The sequence below is a fragment of the Ranitomeya imitator genome, chromosome 1 (assembly GCF_032444005.1).
Source record: "Ranitomeya imitator isolate aRanImi1 chromosome 1, aRanImi1.pri, whole genome shotgun sequence".
In the NCBI taxonomy this organism is placed as follows: domain Eukaryota; kingdom Metazoa; phylum Chordata; class Amphibia; order Anura; family Dendrobatidae; genus Ranitomeya; species Ranitomeya imitator.
Window position 1 is genome coordinate 1104933433 of NC_091282.1, and position 12584 is coordinate 1104946016.

Here is a 12584-nt window from a genome sequence, read left to right on the forward strand (position 1 = left end):
TGTTGGCACCTGGTGGAGTGGGGCCAGGTTCTCCGGTTTCCTCCCACACTCCAAAGACATACTGATAGGGAATGAAGATTGTGAGCCCCATCGGGGACAGTGATGATGTCTGTAAGAACTGTGGAATTATTGGCACGATATAAGTGAGATAAATGAATACATATTAAATTAATGTTGGCTGAATTTGTCAATACAGTATAGATGGGTTTGTATGACAGTCTGACTGATGTATATGAGAACCCATGATAGATGAGGAGTTGAGGATCCGGCATTTCCAATTTTGGACTGTAGATACTTTTGTTATTTATTCACAATGAGATGCCCAAAATAATATCACCCTCGTCAGTGGGCCAACAGCCCGAAACACCGTGTCTGCGAATTGAGATACTGATTTGGCGCTTATCCTAAGTAATATTGCACGACTCATTAAAGGGTTGATTGTGACTTGTAGGATCACTACTTCCAACAGGTGGTGCTATAGAGTTTAAGTCCTCTTTTTCTCAGAAGAGGCAATTTGCATATTTAATTTCCCAGAGGAGCATTGCACGGCGAATAAGCCTCCTTACCTTGACAAGCCAGCTGGTATGTCACTCTCCATAAGGAGAAACATTACCCCTTAGACCACATAAATCTTAAGAACAGGAAATTATATTAAAAGAAGGGTACTAAGTCCTAAGACGAGGGACTTCATTACCATAGAGCAGTGTTTCTCAACTCCAGTCCTCAAGACCCACCAACAGGTCACGTTTTCAGGATTTCCATAGTATTGCACAGGTGATAATTTCATCACCTGCTCAAGCATTAATTCCATTGCTTATGCAATACTAAGGAAATCCTGAAAACATGACCTGTTGTGGGGTCTTGAGGACTGGAGTTGAGAAACACTGCCATAGGGTATTCCAAAACATTGGCTACATAAACAATGAAATATATATCACTTTATGCTTGAGCAAGAAATCCCTTATTCATATAGGGTATATGTAAAAACCAAAAGTAGACTACCATGGCATTCCTACATAGCAGGGTGTATGTAGCAGGCTCCAGAAGAAACACGCGTCGGGGCAGAGGGATGCTAAGAGGATTCCACATGGCTGCACGTCCGGTAACAGAACTGCCTAATATTTATCATTGTTTGAGCTAAACTACTACACAACTAAGTACATACAGGCACAGGGGGCAAATATAGATACACCCTGCTATATAGGAATGCCTTGGTTGTCTACTTTTGGTTTTTACATATACCCTATATGAATAAGGGATTTCTTGCTCAAGCATAAAGTGATATATATTTCATTGTTAATGTAGCCAATGTTTTGGAATACCCTGTGGTAATGAATTCCCTCGTCTTAGGACATAGTACCCTTCTTTTAATGTAATTTCCTGTTTTTAAGATTTATTAATAAAAGTGATATTTTATACATAAGTACTACTTGGGGATCATTTCTTATTGTTATTTGGTCACATTAAGTGACAAATACTTTTGTTATAGAAAAGTTGAGCTGCAGTCAAAGATGTCTAGCAGTGACTCTCACGTAAACAACACCCCAGCCCTCGGCGGAGCGACAGACGGCTGCTGATCCCCATTAAGGGTATGAGGGCACAACACTCCTACTCCTGCAATCTAGGGGGAGCTGGTCAGGTCTGGGCTGTCTGCGTCAGCCGGGGATCCCAAGAAGACAGAAGAGGTTTATCTCCATGATAGTCTTTTTCTGTGCCACTTGCACATCGCGCTTTGATTGTTGGGTGTCCGTCCGGGATAGTGGAGCTGCTGAGTCCTAGCAGACCCAGATCCGCTCTGCCAGTGACTTGTGTCTTTATCCGCATATGTTTTTCCTGTAATTTGGGCTCCTATGGATTCCCCAGTTAGTGAACAACTGAACAAAACAATTACGATATCCGCATTTTATGGTCTCTTGTGTGACATATTTTGTGAAATTACAATTTTTGACTCTTTTTTCATATTTTATAAACTGATAAATTTAAAATCTTCCCCAAGAAATGCAAAAAGGTCACTATTTAGTTAAAAAAATAAATAAAATTAAAAAAAAAAAAAAAAAAATATATATATATATATATATACAGTGGGGCAAAAAAGTATTTAGTCAGTCAGCAATAGTGCAAGTTCCACCACTTAAAAAGATGAGAGGCGTCTGTAATTTACATCATAGGTAGACCTCAACTATGGGAGACAAACTGAGAAAAAAAAATCCAGAAAATCACATTGTCTGTTTTTTTAACATTTTATTTGCATATTATGGTGGAAAATAAGTATTTGGTCAGAAACAAAATTTCATCTCAATACTTTGTAATATATCCTTTGTTGGCAATGACAGAGATCAAACGTTTTCTGTAAGTCTTCACAAGGTTGCCACACACTATTGTTGGTATGTTGGCCCATTCCTCCATGCAGATCTCCTCTAGAGCGGTGATGTTTTTGGCTTTTCGCTTGGCAACACGGACTTTCAACTCCCTCCAAAGGTTTTCTATAGGGTCGAGATCTGGAGACTGGCTAAGCCACTCCAAGACCTTGAAATGCTTCTTACGAAGCCACTCCTTCGTTGCCCTGGCGGTGTGCTTTGGATCATTGTCATGTTGAAAGACCCAGCCACGTTTCATCTTCAATGCCCTTGCTGATGGAAGGAGGTTTGCACTCAAAATCTCACGATACATGGCCCCATTCATTCTTTCATGTACCCGGATCAGTCGTCCTGGCCCCTTTGCAGAGAAACAGCCCCAAAGCATGATGTTTCCACCACCATGCTTTACAGTAGGTATGGTGTTTGATGGATGCAACTCAGTATTCTTTTTCCTCCAAACACGACAAGTTGTGTTTCTACCAAACAGTTCCAGTTTGGTTTCATCAGACCATAGGACATTCTCCCAAAACTCCTCTGGATCATCCAAATGCTCTCTAGCAAACTTCAGACGGGCCCGGACATGTACTGGCTTAAGCAGTGGGACACGTCTGGCACTGCAGGATCTGAGTCCATGGTGGTGTAGTGTGTTACTTATGGTAGGCCTTGTTACATTGGTCCCAGCTCTCTGCAGTTCATTCACTAGGTCCCCCCGCGTGGTTCTGGGATTTTTGCTCACCGTTCTTGTGATCATTCTGACCCCACGGGGTGGGATTTTGCGTGGAGCCCCAGATCGAGGGAGATTATCAGTGGTCTTGTATGTCTTCCATTTTCTAATTATTGCTCCCACTGTTGATTTCTTCACTCCAAGCTGGTTGGCTATTGCAGATTCAGTCTTCCCAGCCTGGTGCAGGGCTACAATTTTGTTTCTGGTGTCCTTTGCCAGCTCTTTGGTCTTCACCATAGTGGAGTTTGGAGTCAGACTGTTTGAGGGTGTGCACAGGTGTCTTTTTATACTGATAACAAGTTTAAACAGGTGCCATTATCACAGGTAATGAGTGGAGGAAAGAGGAGACTCTTAAAGAAAAAGTTACAGGTCTGTGAGAGCCAGAAATCTTGATTGTTTGTTTCTGACCAAATACTTATTTTCCACCATAATATGCAAAAAAAATGATAAAAAAAACAGACAATGTGATTTTCTGGATTTTTTTTTTCTCAGTTTGCCTCCCATAGTTGAGGTCTACCTATGATGTAAATTACAGACGCCTCTCATCTTTTTAAGTGGTGGAACTTGCACTATTGCTGACTGACTAAATACTTTTTTGCCCCACTGTATATATATATATATATATATATATATATATATATATATATATATATATATATATATAAAATCAAAGAACTACACCTGGGGTCCCCAACTCCAGGCCTCGAGGGCCGCCAACAGTGCAGGTTTTCAGGATTTCTTTAGTATTGCATCGGTGGTAATGTGATCATCTGCACAGGTGATGATTCCAACCCCTGTGCAATACTAAAGGTACCGTCACACATAGCGACGCTGCAGCGATACCGACAACGATCCGGATCGCTGCAGCGTCGCTGTTTGGTCGCTGGAGAGCTGTCACACAGACAGCTCTCCAGCGACCAACGATCCCGAGGTCCCCGGTAACCAGGGAAAACATCGGGTAACTAAGCGCAGGGCCGCGCTTAGTAACCCGATGTTTACCCTGGTTACCATCCTAAAAAGTAAAAAAACAAACGCTACATACTTACCTTCTGCTGTCTGTCCTCGGCGCTCTGCTTCTCTGGTCTGGCTGTGAGCGCCGGGCAGCCAGAAAGCAGAGCGGTGACGTCACCGCTCTGCTTTCCGGCTGACCGACGCTCACAGCCAGAGCAGGAGGAGAGCAGAGCACAGCGCTGGAGGACAGACGGCTGTAGGTAAGTATGTAGTGTTTGTTTTTTTGCTTTTAGGATGGTAACCAGGGTAAACATCGGGTTACTAAGCGCGGCCCTGCGCTTAGTTACCCGATGTTTACCCTGGTTACCAGCAAAGACATCGCTGAATCGGTGTCACACACGCCGATTCAGCGATGTCTACGGGGAGTCCAGCGACGAAATAAAGTTCTGGACTTTCTTCCCCGACCAGCGATCTCCCAGCAGGGGCCTGATCGCTGCTGCCTGTCACACTGGACGATATCGCTAGCCAGGACGCTGCAACGTCACGGATCGCTAGCGATATCGTCTAGTGTGACAGTACCTTAAGGAAATCCTGAAAACCTGCACTGTTGGCGGCCCTCGAGGCCTGGAGTTGGGGACCACTGAACTACACGTTGGGTATTCACACAACCGTAACCTGAATAATTAAATCAGAAGTTTTTAAGTTTGAAATATGAATAATATTGTATTTTTTATATATTAAAAAGCCCATTTTTCTATAGTCTTCTAAAAAAATATTGAAAATTGTAATTCTTAAAATATTGCCTAATTTGTACATTCACTGCTACATGGTGAGATAGGTGATTGCTGCGGCTGGAGATTGGCCTCGTGGTCATTTACTGTGTGTCGACAGGAACAAGATGGGGAGAGGATCGGTGAGGTAAGGTGAGCTACGTTCACATTTGCATCTTTAGGCGCAGCGTCGTCAACGCAAAACGCATATACACAGCGCAGCGTTTTTTGACGCATGCGTTGTCCTCAAATGCTTTTACTGTCTAGACACTTCATCAATGGGTTTTTTCTCAAAAGGCGTATGCGTTGTACAACGCAGGCACCTGCGCCCTATGCGTTTATCATAGACACTAATGTGTTTTTTTTGACGCATGTACAACGCAAGTACGTTACATGCGTTTTTGATTGGAAATTTGGCGCAGGCAAAATGCTACATGTAGCGTCGCCTGCGCCCTGTCTGGTGCGCCCAAATGACGCATGCGTCATACAATGCATACTGGCGCCTGTCCATGCGCCCCCATGTTAAAGATAGGGGCACATGACGCATGCATCGGTATCCGTCGACGACGCTGCGCCCAAAGACGCAAATATGAACGTAGCATAACTCCTTTTTTTGATTTGTTTTTATACCATTTTGACCCTTAAAAACAAAGCAAATTTTTAGTTGGACAACCCCTTTATAGTTTATTCACTCTTTGTAATTTTTGAAGCAATGGCACAAAATACTGCAAATATGCAATCTACCTCTACATCTCCAGCAGCTGGCGCGTCTAGGTCGGCAGACTTCATCCATGGTGCTGGATTACCGTAATATGTACATGCTAACTGCACCGACATAAAAACACTTTCCATGGTTTACACTTTTTTTTTTATGACTTCGATGAATTAGCTGCAAAAAGCAAAGTAAAGCACAATCTTGAGTCACTCTGACAAGTCTTTGATATGTTGTAATGGGGGTTTCTTCACATTTTCCACAGAAAATGTCAGTTTATTCTGTGACGTCTGACAGCGTTCATATCTAGCTTTTATAATTCATTAAATTCTATAGGTCTATGGGAAAAAATATTCCTAAGAAAAAAAAAATCTGACACTATAACAGAAATGAGTCTCCATTATTCATAACTGTATTCTTTCAACCATCTTTACTCTTGATGGGTTTCTCATTCTACAGATTTGACCTATTGATCTCTATTATGTGATCTTAATATCTCAGTTGAAAGTTTTCAAAGGGAATGTTACTATTTATTAAATCCATCATTTAAGGCCTTATGTGGGATAATGATAAATGTATAATACCATATATGTATTTTTTAATGAGCCTAAGTGCTTTTCTGCAGGAATTTTGTAACTACCTGCCTATACTGCTGTGCGATGACCTCTCCCGATCCTGCAGGTGACCTGAGTATTTCTTCCTCTTTCGCTTTGTTCCGTCTTCCTGTCTGCTATGTTGCGTTATACTGAGCTGGCTGTTAATCAACTAAAGTGCTCGCTCACACTGGCGTATAACACAGCTGAGCGCTATCTGATGTTTTATCGGATGGCGCTCGGTCCAGTGTTATATTATTGTGCTGTGCAGATCTGCGATTATTTTCTCACACTGATTTGACATGAGAAAACAATCACAGCACGTAGCGAGTAGCTCCGATATTCGGAACGCTCGCACCCATATAAGTCTGTGTGCATGTGAAGCATTGACTGCACTCTTATGTCATCCCAGTGCAGTTTGACATCCTCGGATAGAGACAATGGAAATGATGGAGAAATTATATTCTCTGTCTTCTCTGCAAGTGTGCCGCCATTGTCCTCTGCACCTGTGCCACCATTGTCCTCTGCACCTGTGCCGCCATTGTCCTCTGCACCTGTGCCGCCATTGTCCTCCGCACCTGTGCCACCATTGTCCTCCGCACCTGTGCCGCCATTGTCCTCCGCACCTGTGCCGCCATTGTCCTCCGCACCTGTGCCGCCATTGTCCTCCGCACCTGTGCCGCCATTGTCCTCTGCACCTGTGCCGCCATTGTCCTCCGCACCTGTGCCTCCATTGTCCTCCGCACCTGTGCCGCCATTGTCCTCCGCACCTGTGCCGCCATTGTCCTCCGCACCTGTGCCGCCATTGTCCTCTGCACCTGTGCCGCCATTGTCCTCCGCACCTGTGCCGCCATTGTCCTCTGCACCTGTGCCACCATTGTCCTCTGCACCTGTGCCGCCATTGTCCTCTGCACCTGTGCCGCCATTGTCCTCCGCACCTGTGCCGCCATTGTCCTCCGCACCTGTGCCGCCATTGTCCTCCGCACCTGTGCCGCCATTGTCCTCCGCACCTGTGCCGCCATTGTCCTCCGCACCTGTGCCGCCATTGTCCTCCCCACCTGTGCCGCCATTGTCCTCCGCACCTGTGCCATCATTGTTCTCCGCACTTGTGCCTCGATTCTCTCATGCAAGAGAATTGGATCACACTAGGGTGACATTCGGATCAGTCTCTGACAGAGTTCGAGCCGAGTGTCATTAGCATAATCCACCCGATTCTCTCGCAAGAGAGAATCGGCGACCATGTGAGCGGTCCCGACTGTGTGAGACATGTAATGGCCGTCTGCTGTCCCTACTGATCTCACTACAGAGCTTTGTGTGATTACAATCTGTTGGGAGCAGAGATGATCACCTTTCATCTCACGGCAGTCCGTGTAGGAGGAGGCCATACATCAATACTGGCAGGACTGTTAGAGGAGAGCTGACAGAAGTGTTATAAAGCTCAGCTTTGCTGTCCCCCACCCCCTATAATGATTGCTCTACTCCCAGCTCCGTGTACTCATACATTGCTCAATGGGATCAGACCGTCTGTCAAACAGTTGTCCCCCCAATGCTTGCTTATGATTGGTCAACCATGCAGGAGAGGTACACATCCCACCACGTTGGGTTTATCATAAATTCTACAAACTTTATAAGCCAATATCTCCACAATGTAGAGAATAAGAAATAAAATGTGTTTTATTCAGCTCTGCAGCCGTTATTCCATCTTGTGGCACATTAAACCTGCTCAGACTGGTGAAAGGTCCCCCCCCCCTTTTTTTTAAGTCAGATTATTTTATTTTGTGCAAAAATATCAAAATACATTTACATTTTAATTTTATTTTTAGAAACCAGCAAAACTATAAAGGTGCGTAGTTTGTGAATTTACCAATTCCCAGCATATTCCTGCCTCTAGCCCACACTTTATATCTCCGGTTTAGTGTGCGGCAGTTTGGGACATTCTCTCGAGGGGGACCCATGTCTAATACTGACATTGGCAATTTCCATTTAGTTCCTTCTCGAAGTATCTGACCTGATATCCCACCGTGCTCGGTTGTTCCCCACCTGTGAGGCATTCGGGATGGCTTATCCACCATTATCTTTTCCTCTCTGCAGGGTCTCTAGTTTCATTCTGACCTGTTTCTTTTTCCACACAAATTCTCTGAACAAGCTGTGTATTTTATAAAAGGATGTGGGATCCATACTGGGGTGTTATGTAGGAGACATCAAAGATGAGGCACGAGTATCATTTTTATCAAGTTGTCTGTCCTGATTACTGACATTGGAAGTCGACGCTAAGTGTCTATTTTCATTGTGAATTTTAGCTGTATGGGAACCAGGTTAAGAGAATAATATTCCTGGGGCCTTGCGGTAACCACTACCCCAAGATATTTAATAGTATTTGCTTCTTGTATTCAAGTATTCTCCAAGGATAAATCGGTGATGAAAGGTCCCCTTTTAAAGGGGATATTCAGGACTTCTAAAAAATATATATATTTGCTACATACCTGCCTGTCGTGCCCGGCACCGTTCTCCTTCAGCATAGATCGGTCACAGACTTCCGTTGACGTAATGTCAGCAGAGCGGCAGTTTCTCTTCCTGTTGACAGAGCGGGACAGCTGGTGTCATGCTGATTGACAGCAGGCTCTCTGGGGGGAAGCGACTGTCAATCAGCATGACACCAGTAGTCCTGCCCTGTCAACAGGAAGAGAAACAGCTGCTGTGGAACAGCTGAATCTCTGGCAGGAGCGGTCAATGAACAGTGCTGGGTACAACAGGCAGGTACTGTAGTTGCCTCTGTTAGCAAATATATGCCTTTAAAAAAAAGTCCTGGATGTCCCCTTTAAATACCTAGATTTTTTTCAAGCTAATTTTCCAAGAGCCATCACTTTTTTTTTTCTCTTTCTATTGACATTGGCCTTTTTTGAGGCAAGACGAGTTGTAGTTTTGAATTACACAATTTTCTTTACCATATAATGTACAGAAAAATTCCAAAACCATTATCTGTGGAATGAAAAGAAGAAAAATCTGCCATTGGTACAGAATTCCCCCTTTCTATCTTTGCAACAATATGTATGTATAGTCATAATGATAATGATTTCTACTCACTGATGAAATGGACCTGATCCGTTCAGAGCTTGGACACCCGCTCTGCCACGTCCAATATGTGCAAATAAGGAGAAAAGGAATCCAGGTCTGCAAACAGGTTCTTCTTTATTCATATATAATTCATACAAAGGACGACATGTAGAGATGATAGCGAGAAAATTGGCGCAAGCTCCGCACAGACATCTACACGTTTCAGGTGTCGGCGCATCCTTATCATGATGCCGGGGTTTGAACTTGTTTGTCCTCATAATGTTATTGTGATCTTGTAAGGTATTTGTGATTTATCTCTGGTATTTTCTGAATTTACAAATACTTTTTCTTCTTTATGATCTGTTCATATAAATATTCTATTGTAAAACTAAGAATTGATGCAAAGTGCGGTCAGACAATATTGATTGGATTTAGATTTTTCTCCTGTTCCTTCACTTTTTTACTAATAAAAAATAAACCTGCCTAAAACTTTTGCACAGTACTGTGTGTGAATATGTGTGTGTATATGTAATTCGATTTTCTGCCCTTCACTTTTTGTCTCCATCTTTTCCAGTGTTCGACTACAGCTACAGAGACTACATTTTGTCATGGTATGGAGATCTCAGCAAAGACAATGGTCAGCTCTACCATCTGCTCTCGGAAGACTTCTGGGAGCTGTCCAGACAACTCCGCTGTCGGCTCGCCCATATTGATATTGTGAAGGTGGTCTGCAATGACGTGGTGAAGAATCTGCTCACTCACTTCTGTGACCTCAAGGCTGCAAACACTAGGTAACAAGCTGGAGTAAGCATCTGTGATCCTCTGCTGTGGGAAGTGATTATAGGCCCCTGCACAAAATGAATGAGGAGGCTCTCGCTCTGGTTTAACTCTTCCAAGCCTGGATAATGACATTAGGAATGGAAGCGATAGCTGGGTCTTGTCAACGTCTTGTCTGATGAAGGTCAGCAGTACAGTAACTTGGGTGAATCTGTGTGCTGCAATGTGTACAGCTTGGTTTGCAATTCTTTAATGGCGTTATGTAGTGTTACAGAGGTTGTCTGGGAGTTTTATATTGAAGGCCTATCCTTAGGATATCAATATAGGATTGTGGGGGGCTACATCGGGCACTGCTGACTATCAGCTGTAGTTGGAGGTGCTGAGTTGCGAATAAATAAGCAGTGGATGTGCAGTACCTGACCGCTGCCACTATACCGTTGACTGAGCTGTGCAGCTACGCAATTCCGCACATCCAGCCGCTGCCGGCAAAGGGAACAGTGTGTTGCCAAGTATTGCACCCCCATCGATCAGATATTGATGACCTATTCTAAGGATAGGCCATCAGAATAAAAGTCTCAGACAATCTCTTTGAAACCAAAAGATTTGTGCTACCCAGTTATGGCTTCTAGTCTGTTCCTCCTTGGTAGCCAGATCATGGCAGTCCTCACTTCTGCATCATCTTGACGTGGGTCACACCATGATATAATGATGCGACCACTAGTAAATGCCAGCGTCACTCGGGATACTGGCCAAAGAAGTGATCACTGCTCTGATGACAAGACCAACGTGAATATCTTTGCTCAACTCTATTGTTGTATCTTGGAGCTATGCCCTGTTGGAGCATGACATATGCCTAGAGAAGCGGTTGCCCAATCACATGTCTCGCATCCTACCAGTATCCATTTGTGGTGGACCCAGTTGGTCCATTTTATTGACAGATGGGTATTACTATATTCGCTGCAGTGTCTACCTCCATTGTCATTTATAGAAAATAAAGTGAAGATCCGTTGGATTGCCATTCACGTAGAGAACTTTCTCAGCATTCTTGCTTCCAATAGTCACATCATTAAACATATGTATGTGGCAATTTGCAATTCTTAATCTTTATTTACTTGGCTAGTAAATGAATTGCCTATGCACACCATCCGTCTTATCCATAGGACAGGAGAATCCATGCCGTAGATATGGCTCAGAGGTGACTCCTGTATTATGGTTCCTGCTACAGCTGTATTTCAGAGAGAGGCTGATGAATCCTGCAGTCTCTAAAATGTGGATAAGCTGAAGTAATCGGAGCCATATCTACTGCAGAAATCCTATAGCCACTGACCACATGTCAAGAATCCTCTATACAGAGTCTGTATTATGTATGTATTTATTATTATTATTATAGCTCCATTTATTCCATGGCGCTTTACATGTCAGGAGGGGTATACATAATAAACAACAAGTACAATAATCTTAATCAATACAAGTCAAGACTAGTACAGGAGTAGGGAGGACCCTGCCCGCGAAGGCTCACAATCTATAAGGGATGGGTGAGGATACAGTAGGTGAGGGTAGAGCTGGGCGTGCAGCGGTTTGGTGGATAGGTGGTTACTTCAGGTTGTAGGCTTGTCGGAAGAGGTGGGTCTTCAGTTTCCTTTTCAAGGTTTCGATGGTAGGTAAGAGTCTGATGTGTTGTGGTAGAGGGTTCCAGAGTAGGGGGGATACACGGGAGAAAGCTTGTATGCGATTGTGGTCAGAGGAGATAAGAGGGGAGTAGAGAAGGAGATCTTGTGAGGATCGGAGGTTGCGTGTAGGTAAGTACTCGGAGATGAGGTTGCAGATGTATGGAGGAGACAGGTTGTGGATGGCTTTGTATGTCATGGTTAGGGTTTTGAACTGGAGTCTTTGTGTAATGGGGAGCCAGTGAAGGGATTGACAGAGGGGAGAGGCCAAGGAATAGCGGGGGGACAGGTGGATTAGTCGGGCAGCAGAGTTTAGAATATATTGGAAGGGTGCGAGAGTGTTAGAGGGGAGGCCACAGAGCAGGAGGTTGCAGTGGTCAAGATGGTAGATGATGAGGTCATTGACTAGGGTTTTCTGTATTCTTGCAAGTGCAGGAATGGTCATGTAGTCCTGATTGGCTTTAAAGAATGATGTTGTGAAGCTTCTGTCTGCGGATTGTGGCCCTTTCTCTGTCTGCGGATTATGGCCCTTTCTCTGTCCGCGGATTGTGGCCCCTTCTCCGTCCGCAGGTTGTGGCCCCTTCTCCACATTATTGGTGGAGTGCTGCTTTATTGGCATCCTTTTGCTTAGTAGATGAGCTTCTCTGACTTTGCAGTCATACAGCTTGATAGCCGCTATTCTCGTCTGACAGCAGGACGTACCATGTGCCGGTCTCTTACCTTCACCTACTGTTTGGGGTCCCTGATGTGTTTAGTCTCATTAGCACCCACGACGTGAATACTAATTAGTTCTATTTAAAGGGAATCTGTCACCTTCCCCCCCCCCCCCAGGCGTTTTTAACTAAAAGAAAAGAGCCATCTTGTGCAGGACTAATGCTGCATTCTGTCACGGTGGCTCTTTTAGTTCGGGTCCCTGCCAACGCTGAAATAATCATTTTTATAATTTGCCACTCATACCTGCAGTTTGTCAGGGCATGTC

At 44.1% G+C, this 12584-nt stretch overlaps 1 protein-coding gene across 1 annotated transcript in view; it reads left to right on the plus strand.

Annotated features, from left to right (window-relative positions):
• The window catches only part of SNX25 (sorting nexin 25), a 416995-nt gene that overhangs the window by 166418 nt on the left and 237993 nt on the right, over nucleotides 1-12584 (plus strand). The window contains exon 3 of the mRNA XM_069744322.1: nucleotides 9736-9952. Within this exon, the coding sequence (XP_069600423.1) occupies nucleotides 9736-9952 (217 nt within the window). The remainder of the gene's footprint in view (nucleotides 1-9735; nucleotides 9953-12584) is intronic.